Source organism: Gekko japonicus, unplaced genomic scaffold (assembly GCF_001447785.1).
Source record: "Gekko japonicus isolate JY-2015 unplaced genomic scaffold, Gekko_japonicus_V1.1 scaffold116, whole genome shotgun sequence".
Classification (NCBI taxonomy): domain Eukaryota; kingdom Metazoa; phylum Chordata; class Lepidosauria; order Squamata; family Gekkonidae; genus Gekko; species Gekko japonicus.
Window position 1 is genome coordinate 1,492,797 of NW_015164669.1, and position 20,860 is coordinate 1,513,656.

At 39.9% G+C, this 20,860-nt stretch overlaps 2 protein-coding genes across 2 annotated transcripts in view; one reads left to right on the plus strand and one right to left on the minus strand.

Annotated features, from left to right (window-relative positions):
* Window positions 1-14,965, plus strand: part of LYPD1 (LY6/PLAUR domain containing 1) — a 44,295-nt gene extending 29,330 nt beyond the window's left edge. Inside the window, exon 3 of the mRNA XM_015409155.1 lies at window positions 14,725-14,965. Within this exon, the coding sequence (XP_015264641.1) occupies window positions 14,725-14,963 (239 nt within the window). The 3' untranslated portion in view covers window positions 14,964-14,965. The remainder of the gene's footprint in view (window positions 1-14,724) is intronic.
* A 361-nt stretch (window positions 14,966-15,326) lies between these two features.
* GPR39 (G protein-coupled receptor 39) overlaps window positions 15,327-20,860 on the minus strand; it is a 247,491-nt gene continuing 241,957 nt past the window's right edge. Inside the window, exon 2 of the mRNA XM_015409154.1 lies at window positions 15,327-15,861. Coding sequence (XP_015264640.1) covers window positions 15,338-15,861 — 524 coding nt within the window. The 3' untranslated portion in view covers window positions 15,327-15,337. The remainder of the gene's footprint in view (window positions 15,862-20,860) is intronic.

Consider the following 20,860-nt stretch of genomic DNA (forward strand, 5'->3'; position numbering starts at 1 on the left):
TCATTCCAGAATGTGAGAACATATTGATGAGTTGGGGTGATGAGATTTTTCCAGCCTAGCTGTCTCCATCCCACTGGTTCATCTGAATAAATGTCAGCCATTCTTACGATGAACCAGTTTTCCCTGCTCTCATCCGCAACAGTTCTTACTAGGTATCAGAACAGAATCAAACCCTAAAGAATATACTGGGAAAACTAGAGAAAATCCTTCCCTGAGGCCAACTGATAATCTTTGGCACTGAACAAGCCATATACTGGGATTGTTACATGTACACCTCCAGTCTTGAACATGTTTGTCCCCACCATACACTTGAAATGAAGGTCATAACTATAAATCAGTTTGATATAAGGTCTGAAGAAGAGGGAGGCATATTGGTGAATAAAAAATTAGCATGGGCTTTAGTTGATTCATTGGCAGAAGGACACAGGCTACATATTATAACTTGGACTGTAGCAAATGCTTTTGCTGTGTGTGCAGGTAATTGTTTACTACTAAAACATTGCAAACCAAAGGGAAGACACATGTCTCTAAGTGCTCCAGGACATGACAGAAATTGTAATTGACTCACAACTTCCCAGTACTTCTTCAGCACTAACCTCTGACAGTTTGTAGATGTCTCTCTCATTCACACTTTGGGGTGTTCAGTTCTGCAAAAATCAGTGCACACACAGGGAGAGTGCTTACTTGCCTGATTACATTTGAATCAACTCTTTTGCCAGAACAGAATGTTTGACAACTCATTTGTGTTCACAAAGAATGCAACAGATGAAAAGGTGACTAGAAACATTTCACCAGTAAGGGGAATAATTGTATAGCGTATAGTTTTAGTGCCACAGTATTCAAATTAGAAGCAAACCTTGATGTGTCTTTTGGCAAGAAAACTTTGTGTTGATTTCTCTTGAGTAATGTATTTGTAAACACTTCAGGGAGGGCAGGATATAAATCCAAAAATAAATAAATAAATAAATTAAAATAAAAATAAAAACCTGCTGAAAACAGAAGGAGCTTGATTGTTACTGCATCAGATATTATAAGAGAAGGTTGTGGAAAGTATGCCTCCTATTCAGCTGGGGAGAGGTGGATGGGAAGGGTGCATACTGAAGCCTTTCAGGCATGTTTAACAAGGCCCTTGTAGATTATATAGTCCATACGATAGCCCTGTCTTACTCTTTTGTCTGCTGTTTGGTATTATCTCAACTGGTTTAGTATGGTTAACGGATGTTAAAAGAGACAAATGATGGAAAATAAGGGTCTTAATTAGAGCGAATGTATAATAAATATATCAGATGAAAAGCATTGTATTGGAGCTGATCCACTAGATATGTCATTTTATCCTCTTTGGGATAAAAGAGATAACCGTCTATCCAAACATACTGATGTACAAGACTTAAGTTTCATAAGGACAACAGTTCATGATCATTATGCACTTCTCTTAATTGTGTGAGCTCCCATTAAATCACAGTTTGCAGCCCTCGAGAGCAAAATTTTGGATTGTTCAACGATTCAATAGCCAAATGCAAAGCAATTTAAAGGACTGCCATCTACAACAGACAGAGTAGGTAATTTGGAAGCTCAGACAGACACCTCATCAAAGCTGAGTGCTTCAAAAGAATGAACTTGCAGACTTTTGTAAAAACAAAAAACTAGAGAAAGTTGGAGGAGGAGGAGATAAATGGGCCCATTTGCAAGACTCTTATCAGGACTGAGCTGAGAAGCCTTTATCAGTTTATGCACAAAGTATTCAATCATGTCTTTATAAACAAACAAATGGGAATAATACTGAGGGGGAAAACATTCATAAATCACAATAGCATATCATTAAAATATAATTATTAATTGCTAGACTGTCCGTATGACATTCTGAAAAAATAAAATGCAACAGATACAGCATGAATTGACTTGCAGTACAGACGCCAAGGAGCCGCGGTGGCTCAAGTGGTTAAGACGCTGAACTGCAGGCTGTGGAAGGTCGATAGTTCAGCAGTTTGAGGCCCGAGTGCCGCATGACGGAGTGAGCTCCCGTCTCTAGTTCCAGCTCCTGCCAACCTAGCAGTTCGAAAGCAAGAAATTGCAAGTAGTTAAATAGGTACCACTTCAGTGGAAAGGTAACAGCGTTCCGTGCTCCTTGGTGTTTAGTCATGCTGGCCACATGACCACGGAAACGTCTACAGACAGCGCTGGCTCTTTGGCTTTGAAACGGAGATGAGCACCGCAACCCTAGAGTCGGATTCGACTGGCTTTCGAGCAAGGAAACCTTTACCTTTACTTTACAGACGCCAAATTAGCACAGACTGGAAAAAGATAATGACAGTATATGGCTGAATGGTGCCCTTCAGATCTTTAACAATTCAACGAAACTAATACTTTTTCAAGAAATAAAATTACCATTTAATATCTACAGTACATGAACACAAAAATACAAGAAAGTTTTTATTCTTAACCCAGCCACTTCCATTTTATCTGTTACTGATAAATATTGTTTATGTGTGCATGTGTATGTGACTTCCATACCTGTTGGACATCACTGTGTCCTCTGAAATGTGCGTGAGAGAAAAGCTAGGCTGTTTTAGCAACATCAGACAGTGCACCTTTATATATTGAAGATTTTCACTTCTTAGCCACCAGGCGTGTGGTACAGTGAATATTTGAATTATTATTTATTAATTAAATTCTATTTTAAACTGCCATTCCCCAAAGGACAGGCCTCAGAGCAGTGTACAACAATATTGTATAATACATCATTAAAAGCCAATTAAAACCAACAAAACACAGCAGGTAGCCTAACAAATGGTGCTAAAAATTCTAATGCTGGTGGGCAGTGCCAAGAAGATGGAACCATCACTGTCCTCAACCAAATACCTGGCGGAACCTCTCTGCCTTATAGGCCCTGCAGAACTACATCAAGTCCCACAGGGCATGGATGTTATTCAGCAGAGAGTTCCACCAGGTTGGAGCCAGGGGAGAAAACGCCCTGGCTCTAATCGAGGACAGCCAAATATCTCTCAGGCTGGGGACCACCAACAGATTTTGACCTTCTGAGTGCAATGCTTTCCTGGGGGTATACCAGGAGAGACGGTCCTGAGGATGCAAAGGTCCCAGAACCTGATCCAATACTCCACTAGAAGCCAGTGCAGCTCATGCAGCTCAGGATGGATGTGTGCTGTACACAGAGTCCCCGTAAAGACCTGCACAGCCGCATTTTGTACCAGTTGGAGTTTCCAGGTCAGCATTCCAGACTGGAGGTGACCATTGCATAGATTACTGTAGCTAGATCAAGGCAAGACAGGTAGGGGGCCAGTTTTCTGACCTGGCACAGTTGGAAGAATGCCAGTCTGGCAACATTAGTGACCTGGGCCTCCATTGTTAGGGAGGCATCCAGAATCACATCCAGACTCTTAATGGTTGGTGCCAGTCTCAAGGGCACACCGTCATGAGCCGTGAGTTGACACCCCAAACTGGAATCTCCCCACCCCAGCCACAGAGCCTCCATCTTAGACAGATTCAGTCTCAGTTGGCTCTGTTTCACCCATCTCACCATAGCCTCCAACTGGGAGTGTGCACCAAAAAAAACTTCGGAATTTTTCGGGTTTGGATATACCAAACCCCAAAAAAATCGGTATTTTCTGATATTTTCTAATCCCAGTATTGGTATGATACTGGGGTTTCGGAATTATCAGTTTTGCTGAATATATTCAGCTCAGTTATACTCTATGGGGACTCTTCCCATAGGGTATAATTCCCTCCCCAGAAGTCAGGCGGGGGGGGCAGACTCCTATTATTGAAGGGGAAAGCAAATTGCCTTCCCTTAAAATTGCCTTCCCTTCAATGAAGGGAGTGTGCTGATTTGGTGTCATGACTCCAGAGACTAAGGGGGTTTAAAGTTTAAATCCTCCCTCTCTGGAGTCATGCTGCAGAGGCGGCAGGCTTCCTTCATTGAAGGGAAGTGATAGGAGCCTGCCCCCCCCCATGCAACTTTGGGGGGGATTAAATGCCTCAAAGGCCAGCTGGAGAAGGGAGAAAAGATTGGAGGGGCATTTAAACATTTCTTCCCATCCCTTCTCCAGCTGGCCTGCAGCCGTGGGCCAGCTGGAGAAGGCTGGAGAGATCAGGGAGGCATATTTAAACGCCTCCCTCTTCCTTCCCCAGCCGGTAAGCCAGCTGGGAAAAGAATCAAAGGGAGGGGGATTTAAACTTGGAAGGGAATGGGATTGCTGAATAGAATCTGATTTGAATTCTGGGGAGCCTGAATAATTCTGTATAGGCATTATACGGGGGGGGCGGTCCAGCTCAGCCAAGCGAATGCACATTCCTACCTCCAACCCCTCAGTCAGATTTACAGGGGCAGTATCCAGCCGACCACCCATCATAAGATAAAGTTGGGTGTCATCAGATGTCATCAGCATACATACATATTTGTCCAAGAGACGAGATACCTCCTGTGTTGCAAGCTGTGCCAGGAAACAATAGCTGTAAGACTTATAAGAGGCCCCAAGAAACTAGTGACAGTAAAGAATAACATTTAGTAGTATTTTTCCATCTATAACTTTATATGCTAGGATCTTTTGAAATTCACTGGGTTTTGCTAAGGAATGATGAAACACTACATATTCCGTGGCAGAAAGATAATATGCAATCTTGGGTTCTCTTAACACAAAGGCTTTGTTCAGATAATGTATAAACCTGTGGTTTATTTAAACCAATTGTGATTAGTGAGATACCTGAATATGTGCTACTCTATAACTATGGGTAGTCAGGGTATATCAGACCACGACACATGAACCAGCTCCAGAGGAGTGGCAACACCCCACTATAGGACAGGATACCAGCTGTCTCTTTACAGGAGGGACAGGAGGATGGTGAAGGCAACAAAAACTGTATTTGTTGATGCAAACCACAATTTGATTGCTGGTCTGCAAGAACAGGCATGGTTTAACAAACTAACCATAATACCACGGTCTCTTATTATGTCTGAACTGAGCCATTGATTATAACTAAGCAATTGCCTGATACACTAGGAGCTATTCTGCCAATATTTTCACCCCTAAATCAGCCTTACATAGCAGGAAGGATAGAATTTTAGGGAATGGTGTCATATAACATTAATTAACTTGAAAAAATGGAATGGGAACACCCCAGCATTACTTTGGTGATTTATCCATCACAAGTTAATGTGTTTTTTGGTCACAAGAGTTAGAGTTGATTTCATGTCATAGGAAAGACCTTTGGAACCTATGTTATAGAAATAATCACAGGAGGTAGCTGATTCAAGTGAGGGAAAGAATTTGGATTTTATTGTAAATGATTTCATGCTGCCTTGATAGTTTCAAATTTTGCCATTGAAAAGTTTGATTCCAATAGTTTACTGGGATGTGGATACTGTATTCTGGGTTCAATACAACAATAGATCCTTCTGTGTTTAAACTACTCTGTATCTACAAGATATAGGAAAAATAATGTTTAAGGTAAACACATTGCCTTGAGGTTTAGCCCATTCTAGAGATTATTTAAATCACTGGATCAAATTGGCAGAAACTGTAAGCAGTCTGCTAAGAATATGCAATTTACTAAAAGGCTCAGCCTGAACAATGCCAGTTCATACATACTGGAAATGCTCCAATTTAAACAAAATTATTTCCAAGACCTGGGAACCATCAGAAACCTTCCAATCTCACTATCTATGAACATATGAAGCTGCCTTATACTGAATCAGACCCTTGGTCCGTTAAAGGCAATATTGTCTAATCAGACCGGGTCTTGGGCAGAGGTCTTTCACATCACCTACTACCTGATCCTTTTAACTGGAGATGCCGGGGATTTATCTGGTGCCTGCTATTTAGTTTTGTTTTCTTGAGCAGCAGGAGGGGCTTGGTCAGTCAAAAGAGAATGAATATCTGCATGACAGTGACACCACCCACATGGAGGCATTTCCACTTTCCACATCAGCAGAGGAAGAACTCCCCTTGTATCTAGTAATAGGCTGGGGGGAAGGGATAGATGCACAAAGCATATCTCTTTCCCAAACACAACAGGTAGTTAGCATCAGCGAGACTGCACCTCCTGCAGTTTGTTAGCACAGTTTAGGTCCCCTTACCTGTAGTGATAGACAGGTCAAAGTCCTGCCCATTTATTTATCCCTGTCCTCTGAATCTGGTTGGAGTGTTCAGTGAATCAGTAACAACCAAGCAGAGCCCTTGGAACCTTAAGAGCAAATGGGAGGGGGGAATTGAAGCAAAGGGCATTTTCTCTCCAGAGAGGGTTTAGTTGCCAGTGAGGCAGATTAGGGAATTCTTTGTCTGAGGAGACAGGGTTTCTTTCACAGTCTAATTTCTGAGAAGCCAGCTGGTAAGTTGTGGTGCCCAGCAGTAAGTCACACTCAGTGTTTTAATTATCCCTTGTTAGTAATCCAAAGTTGATGGAAGCTAAAGGGGCAGATCATGGTCTTATTTGAAAGAAATGTGGTAGCTCTAATCTGGGATTCAGTAACTGAGGGACCACTCATTTATAATTTTCTCTCAAAGTGCAAAATGGCTGTTATTTGCTCACTACCTTCAGAAAACATTGTTTCGTTGTTTCTTCATTTATGCCCCACTTTACCCCCAATGGGGACAAATGAGGCTTATAATATTCTCCCCGTCTCCATTTTATCCTCACAACAACCGGATGAGGTAGGTTAGGCTGAGTGTGTGTGACTGGTCCAAAGCCACCCATGAACCAGATTCCGTGGCAGAGTGGTGGTTTGTACCTAGGTCTCTGAGAACCTAGTCCAACACTCTAACCACTACACCACAATGGCTCTTATTAGTAACTGTTTCTTAGTACTTTTGTTCAGCAGAAGCTAAGACTTACATTCGTAGATCTTATAAATTTGTACATGAGTATCCAGGATCCTGGTGTCAATGCTATTTCTAAGTCAACCCTTTTCTGGTGAGTAGATAAAAGTTACTTTGTGCTCATCTGTCACCTGAGGAGTTTAGGTGCTAATGTACCAATTTATGCAACTACCTAAAGAACTGGAATCCTTTCTTCTAATTGCCTCAGATTTAGCGTGGAGGATCCAATGGTAAGGGTATAATTGCTGAAAAATTCATCTCAGGGTTTTTTTGGGGGGGGGGAGTTACATTCATAAATATGTTTTCTACTGAAATAATTGAAAGTAACTATTGGATTGACTTCTCAATATGCTTAGCTTTATTTCAAATATTAAAAAACGACTTTTGAAAATGACAGACAAAATATCCCACATCTGTCTCCTGGTCTCCCGTAGTTTGTTGACTCACTGTTGCAATTGCTGCAAAGCTGCCACAACATGGTTGTGGAAATTGGTGTTGGACAAACATGGTCACTGTTGTTATGGCACAAAAGCAATATAGGTTGTGTGGTCTCATTATATAGACCTAAGAGTTTGGTTAATGTATCTGTTTTTATTATCTTGTTTCCTTTGCTTATTGCTTACTGGTGCTTTTCAGTTAAATGTTGCTTTTATTCAGCATCTTTTATCATTGTTTATATGCTATATTTTAACTTTAGATACTTTGTTTTTAGTGCCGCAAGTCACCTTGAGCATTTTCGGTGAAGAGGTAGCCAATAAATATTCTAAATAAACAAATAAAATGGTGACATTGCCCTACTTTTAATAAGTGTTTTACTTTGCTTTCTCTTTCTTGTTTCCTAAGTAACTGCGGGATTGTTGCCCTTGGTACAAATGAAACATATAGAGAGAGCCTTTACTTGAGTTTTCCCCCACAGTTTAAATTTAGCTTTCAAGGACTGAGGAGGTCTCTTTCAGCTCCCTTAATTGTTGGAGCTGTAAAATGTGTATGCAAGACACATTTTGCTTTTGAAATAGTAACTACTTGATGCATTCAGAAAGACATATTATGTGGCATCATCTTTTACTCTTTGTTATTTGTAGGTGACTTTATTCAACTTTAAGAATACTCCTCTTTCAGTATAGCTGTGGGGGGAGACATTTATAAGAAAATTCAGTGGCACCTTACTGTATGAACTTTACATGTATGTTATGACACAGTATGTATTTAATCTGTTACATATATATCCTGCTCTGCTGCTTTAAAATGTTTACAATACAGAACACACCATCATAAAATAAATATGTCAGTTAAATCACAAGATAAACAAAACAAAGAACACCAGTTAAAACATTTCTAAGATCCATCCTGATCTAATTTAAAACCAATATTATATAAACTAAGCACCGTGGGCAATACTGCTAATAACAAGACTTTTCTGCTATTTAAAAGGCCATATGCTATTTTATTAATCTCGGTTTATACAATATTCTTTTGTTGTTGTTGATTTCCAATCGTCCTCAGAAGACATATATTCTACATTCCAGAATATCGAAGAACGGAAGGCTTCATTCAATGTCTGATTGCCAATCACAGATCTTAACAATTTTTTCTGGAATGTCGTCAATCAGATATCGAGTGAAGCTTTCCATTCTGCAATTTTCTGGAATATGAAATACATGTCTTCTGAGGAAGATTGGAAATCAACAAAACAAGTTTTGTCCACCTAGGGACTCAGGGAGGGAGGGAGGGAGGGAGAGAGAAAGAAAGAAAGAAAGAGAAAGAAAGAAAGAAAAAGAAAGAAAGAAAGAAAGAAACTATTTCTGGATTTGGGAAAGAGAAATTGGCCAAACATTGACTAATTACTGGACTGAATCTTTGTAAAAAATCACCTGGACTGAATTATTTCTATTGAAACTTTATTAAGTTGTATTAAGTTGTAGGAGTATAAATACAGGCATCTATATATATAACTACTGTAAAGAGATTGAAAGGGTATTGTATAAATAGAGATTAATAAAATAGCATATGGAATTTTAAATAGAAAATATTGCCCACAGTGCTTAGTTTATATAATATTGTAGTCTAGTGTAGTTATAATACAGGGGAATATGATCCCTTGCAGCTTGTAGTCCCATTTAAAGTATGATACAGTAGTCCTCCAATCCCAATGTTATCAGGGTATGTGTGACCATAGTTTGGTCAAGACTATTTTCAGTACCTATTTTTCAAGGAGCAGGGCAAACTTGAGAAGCCTCCCCAAACTGCTTGTTTCCTTCAAAGGTAGTTATCCTATCCAGAACAGTCTATGGCCCTACCAACTCCCCTTTGGTCATGCCTGGATTCATCCTCAGTTTGTTTGTCCACATTAAACTCATAATTGCCTCCAGAAATCAGTTCAGTGTATCTTCTGCACAGAGTTGTGTCATCAGAGTATGGACAGTACTTTACTTTAACTCTCTCTGTGACCACATCCAGCACTTGCAGGTAGATGCAGGGCTTGCAGCGAGTGGGGCAGGTAGATGCAGGGCTTGCAGCGAGTAGATGCAGGGCTTGCAGCGAGTGGGGCAGCGGCACAGCCGCAGGCCTGAACTACCACTGGGAAATCAGACCCTCCAGCTGATCGACGGGCCACGTGCTCCCTGCCAATCAGCTGAAGCCCTTTAAATCTCTGCAGGAGGGAAGAGAGAAGGCTGGTCACGGGTGAGCATGGCTTGGGTGTGGGGCTTGAGGCAGGGCTTGGGTATTCCCACACACCCCTAGAACATTCCTCCAAATCCCCCTGCTGGAGCAATGAGGGGACCTAGCAACCCTAGGGTTTGCTATAAAAAAGTGGTCAGTTACTGTGCCCTTGGGCAGAGTCCGTTACCACTGTATGTTTCAACAGCAAACCAAGTGGGCTGGTATGTGGAATTATTGTAACTATTTCAGTAAGAGGCTTTCTTAAGGTATCTCAGTCGTAACCTACTCAGTAGGAAAGGAAGGGGAGCAAAGGTACTCACTGTCTTAAGCACACAGAACAAATGAAAGTAAGTGGAATTATAGTATATGTGTGTATTGATTTTGCCCTGACCTGGATAGCCAAGCCTAGCCCAATCTTATCAGATCTTAGAAGCTAAGCAGTGTTGACCCTGTTCTATATTTGGATGGGAGACCACCAAGGAATACCAGGGCTATTACACAGAGGCATGTAATAGCAAACCACCTCTGAATGTCTCTTGCCTTGAAAACCCAACAGGTTTCAATGGGATCAGCTATGGGGGAAAGATATCAGCTAGTCAGGCATTAAGAGAAAATTGGTACAAAATATTTTTAGATGGTATATAGCTCCAAAGGATATTGAGAAAGCAAATAAAAACTACAAAGGAAAATGTTGGAAATGTCAAGATAGAGATAGAACTTTCTTCCATATGTGGTGGACGTGTAAAAAAGCAAAAAAGGTATTGGAAGGAAAAATGCAGAATATATTAAACTTTAAATTTCCTATGGAAGCCAAGAATATCCTACTGGGTATATTGACTAACAATTTGCCAAAATTTTTGGAAGAGATATACAAATACATGGCGACAGTGGCTAGAATTATCTATGCAGTAAAATGGAAACTAGATGTTTGTCTGCACTTAGAAGAGTGGGAAAATAAACTTGCCAAATATACGGTGATGGCGAGATTAACAATTTATTGGAGAAACAGATCAGATGAAATTTGAGGAGAAAAGAAGTGTGTACTATGCAAATATGAGAAGTCTAAAATAACTGTATTGTATTCAGTTGTATTGCAATGAAAAAGCAGAATGAGAATCAGTTCTTTTTTTTTTTGAGAATCAGTTCTAAATGCAACACGTTGAGTATAAATGTGTGTAAGGAAGTGGGTTTTGAGGAGAAACACTTTTAAATTAATTTTCTAAGATATATAATAGTCCTCCCTTCTGTATTTTTGTTATATTACCTTCTTGCCAAAAGTAATAGCAAGTACGTAGAAATGGAGAAAACATACAGTATTGAGTATGCACCAATGGTGAAATTAATAATTCAGTTGAAAAACAGAGTAGTTACAAAATTTGAAATGTAAAATGTGGAATACAAATCTATCTCAAAAGAAGTAAGTTTTGTAGTATTTTATAAACAGTGACTCAAAAACTTTTCACTGTAATAGGGGGTGTTGGGGAGTAATATTTTCTATTTCATATATTTTGTTATATATAGGCACACGGGCAGGAAAATGTGGGGGGGAAGCGTGGCTGTTTGCCCCGGGGCAAAATAACGCGCGGTTGCGCCAGCAGACGTACCGTGGAGGTCCTGTGGTAGGGGGGAGGTGCCGAGCACACCACAATCCTGCGGCGCGGCAAACAGGTGTTTTTTTCCTCCGGACACCAAAGTGTGCGCATGCCCCGTTGGGTGCTCGTGCGCATCCCATGGACAGTTGAAAAAAATAAAACCTTTATACGAGGGGGCATGGGCGGGCGCCGGAACTACCACCGGAAATGCCCTTGCCCCGCGGTTACCGGAAACTAGTACCTCTGAGGTACTGGTTTTTAACTGCGCATCTTCGGCGGGAAGCCTCGGGTTCGCCACGGGAGCTCTACGCATTCCAGATGTGGTGGTGAGATCACACCCGGAAAATCCGCCTATCTTCCGTCTCTCTAACGTGCCTAATGCTCTGTGTGACCGCAGTCAAAATTACCCTTTGATATATATAATTATGATGTGTAATCTTTTTAATTTTCTTTTTATCTCTTTGTTTTTCGAAAATTAAAAAAGAAAACCCTATGGGGTTGCATAAGTATATAATATGGAATGTAAAACTAATGTATATACAGATGCAGTTATGGCAAGAAATATAAACTGCTGAGACTTAAATTAATAAAATAAAGTCAAACTGTGCAATTTCACAGGCTATAATCACACTCTATGTATGGCCTGCACACCTAATTTTGGTGACTCAACAGGAGGTTGGTTCAGTATCCTATATTCATAGCAAAAAATAGGCTTAATCACAAGTATAAATATCTAATGGTGTACCTTAACCACCACCATGTATGAAAAAAGACTTCTACTACGTTTCCATTAGATTGTTCATTGCCCACAATCTTTGTCAATATTGAAGGTTAATTACACTATTACACTATTATATAACTGCCAACAATCATGGTCCTGTCCAGATACTCTAGTAGGGCGATTAACAGTGGTCCCCCCACTTACAGCTGTTCTGCCTTGCGGCATATTTTTCATTCTGCATTGCCTCCCGCTTTTGATTCACTGTATATTTTTAATTCACTCTGCATTTCTGCCAGGTTATTTTTTAATTCTGCATTGCTCAGCTCTCAGTTCAGTTCTCCTCTGCTGTTTCCCTGGGTTTTCTGAATGCTGTTTTGCCCCAGTTCCACACCAGAGTAAAACTCTTTTGGATTTATTGTCCCTGCCCTTAAAGGACCATCTTAGCTCACCTTTCCCCCAGATGAGTGTACTCGTGTCCAGGCTGGAACAGGCTTTGAAGCTTGTATTCCATGGCAGCCATCTGCAGAGAGTATCTTGAGAGTGGCTTTCCGTTGCCCTGCACCCTTAAGTGGCGCAGAAGCAACACCACTGCATTACCCCTTCTTTGGTTTATTAGTTTTCACTTCATGCTTGAGTCTATGGTGATTTTTCTCCAAAACCAATGAATGGTGTGTAAATCAGGCTTTGACAGATGATGCAGTGAATTTTCAAAATGTATGGGGGGAGGATGGAAAGGCTTGTTTTTCGAGTCTGGGAATGGTTCCCCTCTGGATGGGTATTCCTGCATTGAACCGCAGCCACAACATGCATGGTGCCCCACAGCTCCCCCACGTTATCTGAAATTTCTGAGTGGAACCATGATGTTGGCCACTGGACATTGAGCAGTGTGCAATGCAGGGGTTGTTCTTTTAGCAAACATTTGCTTTGGTTCCACAAAATCTGCCATCACACATTTCGGTGTACTTCAGGACCATATATTAATGTTTTTTAGTACTGTTGACGCATGCACACTACTTTGAGTCCTGGATGGCAATTGTCCCTAAGCATCATTTTACTGATGGGGGGCAGAGGAAAACACTGCTTGGAAGACTGGGATGTGGACTCCAGGAGTATGCCGCCCCGTGATTGAATTTGGGTGACTTTTTTCATAGTAATGCAGAATACGTAATCTTGGATATTTTGCAGTTCCAGGGGGGAAACCCCGGAGGTGCAGAAGTACAGGTATTGAATCCAGAGTAAAGGCAAACAGGATCAGGGTATAGAGAAATGGTGGGATAAATATGCATGCAAAAAGGACCAATGTAATCACTGTTCCCTCTAAGCTGCGTGCATGAGTGGCTTGTCATTAACACAGGAAGCCCCACTCAGCAGCAGTCTGGAGCTGCGCAGGGTCTTGTACTGCCCATTGCCCATTTTAAGATTATAGCAGTTATATTCTGCCCAGGCTGTGAACTATTCCACTCAGTAGGAGGAAAAGTTAGAAGGAACATTGAATGTAAGAAGAACGTTGAATGAGCCCATTGCCTTCAGTGAATTTAGAAGGGTATAAAACTCTACATAGGATTGCACTGAAAGATGCTGAAGAATGCTCACAATTTTCTTTAACTGGATTTCCAGCAGCTGCTTCTAATCGCAGGCAGTGCCAGTCTTGATGAAAACTCTATTGCTTTTTATTGTGTTTCTACCAATACAAAAGTGTTCCATGGATTATTCAAGATACCACGGAATTATTTTTGAATCAGTGTAAGAATGCTATTTCAGAAAAAAAATGGTGAAGTCAGCTCTTAAGTTTTAGGCCTGGACATTTTGCTTAGACAAACATTTTGTTTTTCAGACATTGTTGTCATTGAAAATATTCATGTACAAGGCTAGGTAGATTTTTTTTAAAAAGTCATTCTGAACAGCCTTAATGCAAGTTCCTAGTACAGTGAAAGGTCAACAAAGAAAATGTTGTGAACAGAAAAGGAACTTGTTTTAAATTAACTGTGAAACTTACCCCTTCACTCTCAGGTAAGCCCAAATCGGAGACGGGGAGGAGGGGGAGGTGGGAAAGTGCAGTGTTTGATAACCATATTGTTTAGGCCTCAACCCCAAAGCCAGATTTCTATCAGAATGCATGGAAGAAGAGACTCATAATATTGACAGCTAACTTCAGAGGTACAAAAACACTATCTACTCTTATTTTTTTCAGAAGTATGAGTTTATTTTATAACCTCTATAAAACATATTAAAACATTTTAATGTCTCAACAAGTGTGTACTGAGTTTCATTCAATTAAAAATAAAAAAATACAGACAAGCCTTTGGAGCAGTTCTAAATAGGTATGCCGTTTTTCTGTGTACTTGATTTATTACAAAAACCTTAAGATCACTAGAATGGAAAGACAGATTTCATAATCTTTTTCTCTTGTGTGCATGGAACAGTGCTCTGGATATGCTGAATTCTTGTGTGAGCTTTTCATTGTTTGGGTTGTTCAAAGAAATAGTGCAAACAAAATTTCCTTAAAATGCTGAAACCCTAAAACAGACGTGGGTTCTTCTAAGCGACATGCAGCACCTTTTGAGCATGATCGAATTTCAAGTGATCACATCTTGCATTTATAACCAATTTGGTTGCAAATAATTTTTAAAACTTAAAATGCTCATGGCCAAGCTGTATTGATTTTGCAATTTCCTGGCTTTATGTAACTCAAAGCTAAATTTAAGCAAAAAATAAGTATTCTCACAACAGTGCCATTTATTTAAGCCCCATATTTCCTGTTGACCTCACAACACGTGAAGAAGGGCTAAATCTTGAAATGTCCCAAGAATCAGAATTGGTATTCCTAAAAGAATTGGCTGTGTCTTCAGATACAGAGAGCTAACATTAAAAAAATGGTTTGTTCATAATAGGCTAAACAACCTTTTGTTCTGTGTCACAGGGATCCTGTATCGCAAGTCTTGTGCATCTTCCGGAGCTTGCCTCCTGACTTCTGCTGGATACCAGACTTTCTGTACTCCAGGAAAAATAAACTCCGTTTGTATAAGTTGCTGCAATACTCCACTTTGCAATGGGCCAAGGCCAAAGAAGAGGGGGAACTCTAGCACGATGCCCAGGGCCGGTGTATTAACTCCCATACTGCTCTCTAGCTTGGCCTTTTTATCTCCAGGATACTGCTGAGCTCTGAGGAAGACTTCTTTGATGGTTTTGCTTGTCCGGTATCATTTTTTCCAGATACACAGCCAATTTCCATTCCAGCACTGCTTTTTGCTTCCAACTGCTAAAAGAAGAGTTTAGTTTAAATGTTACTCTCACTTTAACAGCAGAATAGCTCTCATTACCCAATTGACTTTCCAGTGTGTACTTTGAAAACAAAAACAAATCAACAACCAACCATACAGAACCCATACCATTGTCATTGGAAACTAGCCTATTGAAACAAGCACTTAAATGTGGAAGATGATGATACAGCTTGCAGGCTGTAAACCTGCTGTTGTTTTTATTCCCATTGTGTTCAGCATATTGTGCATCAGCTGACTTTGCTTTATATGGATTCACAGTTCAAGTTCACAAAGGCCATTCTGGTTGGTAGGACTGGGGTCTCTGCTGGCCTCCAGTGACATCACTTTCACATTCAGCTCCAACGATTCAAGATTCAGTTTTTGCGAACTGCAGTCAGGCTTGGTCTCACTCTGAAAAGTACTTAAGGAAACCTTGTTACCGGTATTGGTAGAAGACTTGCGCCTAGATGACATGAAGATCAACGGGCGGTGGGAGCGGCTGCTGCCAGCTACAGAATTCAGATTGGCTCTTAAAAGCTTCTGTTTGTTGGCATGTTCTAATGTCAGACGACAACGGAGGACCTGAACAAAGACATTCCGGAACTGCTGGGAGGAGATATTGTACAGGAGTGGGTTCACTACCGAGCTGAGATAGAAGAAGACATCAGCTATGGGGAGGAGGGTGATATACACTCTGAAGTAGGAGACAGTCCAGTCCTGCTTAGGTCTAGCAGCAGCCATGATCCTTCGAACTTGATTTGGCAGCCAGCATATTGCTAGAGTTGCAACAATCAAGCCTGCAAACAGAGAGAGAGAGAGAAAGCATGTGAAAACAAATCATAAAAAATTTAGTATCAGTTCTGCACTTACTGGTAGGAAATGCTACTCAATTTTTCAGTGTTTTGCTTGCTTCCTCAGCCAGTAGCAAAATTTGTTCTAAGGGTGGAAAAAAATAAAGGCAAGCCACAGTCTCAAGGTCACCGCAATTTGTCCTCTGATAAGTATTGCATAAAATATAAGATAGCAATTTTTTTTTCTTTTTTTATTCCTTGGCACCGGTTAAATTAGAAGATATTGTTTCAGTGATAGCTGCATTCTTCTTCAGCAACACTCTGTTCCTGCTTTCCTTCTTATTTTGCCCCTTTTCATTATTAAAAAGACAGCCATATTAAAGTGGGCAGTACCCAAAAGAAGATCAAATTCTGTTTATATTTTACAAAACAAATATGCATATACAACTGTATATTTGGCATTATTTTTGGTAAATTTTCTCTTACAGAAGATATTTTTACGTACTGTATGAATGGCTCTTTTTATGATAAAGAGTATATAGTGGGTTTTTGGGAAAGAAATGCTGGTTGCATTAAAAAAAAAGTAAAATGGCACAGAAACAGGATCTAAGCCTGTCGGGGAAACATGAATGGTTTCAGATAACATGAAATATGTTCACGTATTTGATATCCAAACATTTTGTGTATACTTCTAAATGTGACCTTCTACACTTCATTAGGGTTAAAGCTTAAAATTATCAGAAGATTTCTCCTTGATCCAATATACAGCCATGCACACACATCCACAGAACTGTGGCTTCATTACTGCAGGCTCTGGTAGGGCAAAAAGAGTCCCATGTTCTTGCAGAACTCTATCTACCATTGCTGACAACAGTAACAATCTGTAGCATTTTATAGCACATTGTCTTATATTCATTACAGCAACTCTCTAAGGTAGGTCACTATTAACAATATTGCAAATGAGGGGAGAAGGCAGGAAGAGAATGACTTGCCAAAGGTCACCTAATCAGTTCATGAAAGGGGTGAGATACAAACCAGGAACGTCCTGATTTGTCAAGTTTCTTAGACAGCGTGCTGCACCAGCTCACTACAGTGGGATGTATACATAATGCTCTGGACCAAAGCTAAGGGCTACACCAATGTTTCTCTGATCAAGTTTAGCAAGAATCCCTGCCCTCAAGCTGCAGAGTATAATGAATATATTTAGAGGTTGCAAGCTCCTTTTCAAAAAAGGCAGTGTTTAATAGTATGGGGTAAGGGTTAAAATTATCCATTTAATTATTAAACTGTATAACACAATCCCAAAGTTTTCAACTAATGCACCCTACAGTGGTGTCCCTTGTGCAGCAAATGTGCCTTATGTCTCAAATCCACACTTTCTGTTAGAGGTATTACCCAACCATTGAAATATTTCCCTTGATTTTTGCATTTTGCATCATGCTGTTTAGTGATACTCATACTGGCTTTAAAGCTACTTCTACACCCCAGCCTGCTTCCTTAGCTAAAGAGCAAACATTATGCTTATTTCTGCCCTTGCCAAAATAAATCTAGAATTGTTTCTGAACACAATTACGTATAAACACTAAAATATAAAATCAGCAAAGGAAATAAAGAGATTCAGAAGTGCAACATGACAGAAAATAATCTGTCTCAAGAAGAATGTTAGAGAGTTTGATTAGGTGGAAAAAGAGGGGGGAACATGGATATTTGGGGGGGGGGGGGAAAGTATGCAGTAGCTCCGTGGAAGAGCCAGGACTGAACATCAACTGTGTGTGATAATAGTTTTGTGAACCTTTGATTTGAATATTTAATTTTGGTTAATAAAAGAGATTGATTTTCATAACTATAAGATGTTTTCTTATATCATTGTTTCTGGTATCACTGTTTTCATTCAAGTATATAGACTGTATATGAACAGTCACCTTAATGCATGTTACTTTTATGCCTAGGAAATGGTTTTGTATTAAAAATGAACATCTTAGTACCTCTGATTTCACAGTAACAAAAGCAACTGCTGGTGTGAATAAGGTAAGTGTCAGACAATTTCCTTTATTCTCACTGCCTAAGAGCTCTTAGGACATCAAACGATACTCTTACCCATTTTGTATCCGGAATTTTCTGTAATCCACACAGCAACAGCTATCAGTGCCAAAAACAAAAGATATCATGGGAACACTGCCTCACTTCAAACATCTCATTAGAATACAGAAAGAGATGGCTGAAAGTTTGTATTTGTCATAAATGGCAAGTCAGCTTCCATAAAATGCAAAAAAGTTGAAGTCTTACTCAAGTGAAGAGAGTGAGGAGATGGTTGGACTAATGGATGTCAATCATTGACGAAGAAATGACCATATGGTTGAAAAAGTTCTACTGATGAGAAACTGCTTATGGCATCAGCAAAGGGAAGTCCTGCCTCATTAAACTTTTGCAATTCTTTGACAATGTTTTATAGCAAGTAGGTGGACAAAGGTGTAGAGCAGTGAGTGGACAGCTACAAAATATTCAGGATGGTGAGAACCAAAACAGATTAAAAGACGCTTGAAGCAGATCACTCAGTACTGGGTGAATAAGCAACAGAGTGGCAAATGAGTGCCTTTGTAAGTAAATATTATAATATGCACTGCAGCAATAATAATAGTAATCCTAAATTCACACATATGCCAGTAAGCTTTGAATTGTTGGGTGACAGACCAGGAAAGATCTTGAGGTCGTGGTGCATAGTTAAATGAATATTTCAACTCAGTGTGACACAGCGTGGGGGAGGGGGGGCAAATTCTGTGCTAGGTTCAGGTGGGTAGCCATGTTGGTCTGAAGAAACAGAACAAAGTTTGAGTCCAGTGGCACCTTTAAGACCAACAGTTTAATTCTGGGTATAAGCTTTCATGTCTGAAGGATATGCACATGCATCCAAAAGCTTATACTCAGAATTAAACTTTGTTGGTCTTAAAAGTGCCACTGAACTCAAATTTTGTTCTGTGCTAGGGATTATTAAACAAGGTACAGTGGTGTGTGTCGGTATTTTGAATACTGTGTTCAGCTTAGTTACCCCAAAAGGATATTGTAAAATTGGAAAAGGACAACCGAAATGATCGAAGATCTAGAGCACTTTTCTTATGAACAAAGGTTGAATTGTTGGATGCTTTTCACTTCAGAAAAAAGAGAAGACAAAAGTTTATAAAATTAAGCTTGATGTGGTGAAATTGGATTTTATTACCTCCACGAATAGTAGAACTGTAGACCACCCAACAAAGCTTATGTGAACTAGATTGAAAACAGACAAAAGAAAGGTCGCAAAATAGGTACGGAACTTGCTTACAGAGGGTACAGCGATGGCCACTAGTTTAGATTACTTTAAATGGGATCAGCCAATTTCTGAGAGGCTAGATCCATCAATGGCTATTTGTCACAATGGGTAAATGTAACCTCTATATTCAGGGGTTGCTTTTCTCTGGGTGCGTTCATACAGCTCTTTAGATCCGCGTGAGGCACAAGTGCCTCATGGATTTAAATGTAATGTCCAGACATCAACATCTGGGAAATGTCCGTCTTCCATGAGCATCCCATTTTGCTGTGCTAAAAAGGTACTAGGTAAAATCTGGAGTTTTCAGTTCCAATGGGCCAATCATGGACTTGCCCCCGTCTGATTGTTCCAGCGTGCAATTAAAAAATGTTGCCCGTTCGGGATGGTCTGACTTCAGGATGCCGTGTGCAACAGGGATGGACTTTTGACTATTTGCAAGTTATCCTGGACATCTGGTTGAGAAACAAGATGGTGGATGAGATGACATGTTGGTCTGATTGATCTTTTTATATTTTTGTTCACTTATACAAGAGGAAATTGAGAGAAAGCATAGTCTCCTCTTTAATTCTCTTCTTAGAAGAGTGCATAATTGGACTAGTCAATGTGCCAACATGTTTGAATCTTCCATATGCTGAAAAACAAACAAACCCTGAACACAGAATGTCCATAATAATGACATGAAGTATAGCTGCCTCTTTGATATGATAGTTTTTAACATGTGTAGGATTTTAAAAATCACAGGCTCTATTCACACATCTCTAGTTTGCAGTCTGAAATACTACAGTCCAACAACAAATGATCAACATAGCTGTTCAGTCTGCATGCTTATCTACATGCCTCAGTTCAGCTCTCTGCAGACTACTTTAGCAGCACCGCTTTTTAAATATAGACATCCTCTGACTGGTTGAGGTATGATTGTTCTTCATGGGCAAGTTCAAGAATATCATGCCCTCCCTTTTGTTTCTTTCTACTATCATTATCATTAACATGAACATTAATGAGGCATGGCATCAAAAACCTAATTGAAGACATGTTAAGAAAGCCACCCTGCTTTAAAAGTTAAACTGATCATCTAAACATGATACCTTTAAAAAATATTTTTGTTGTTCTAATAAAATTTAATTTTAACCCCAAAACAAAATGCTGTTTATTGTGCATCAAGGTTTGTATGTATTTACTATCTTTATCTCCATACAATCTCTGTTTTTGTCTAGCGGTATCTGTCCTGATTTAGGCCTTGGTTTTACTGAGGTGGTAAAGCTGCATCTAGGCTCTACTACTTTGGACTGCACACAGGGGAATTTCCATTGCAGTAATTGTAAAACCATTTGGAAAGTTTTAAATTATCACATATGGCATAGTAATGGATTGTCTTGATAAGTCACCAAGAATGCCCCCTTGACAATACAGTCTCTACTTCAAGTTCATAAAACATGGATGTACTGAAAGATGTTTTCAGTGGCTGTTCTTCTGTTACCTGTATCTTGACTTGGAAAGGAAAAAACAAACAAGACAATGTTTTTAGCAGGTCTTGATCAAGCTAAGTAGTAAGAAGCATCTTGAGTTCTAATATATTACACTGCTTGTGCCTTCAAGGATGTAATGAGCTATAGAATTAACAAGTAGAGACCTGCAAGAAACTTGTGGAATGATTACCCATTCCTCACACCTTTGCTTCCTCCACTTTCCCTCTGCCTCACACTC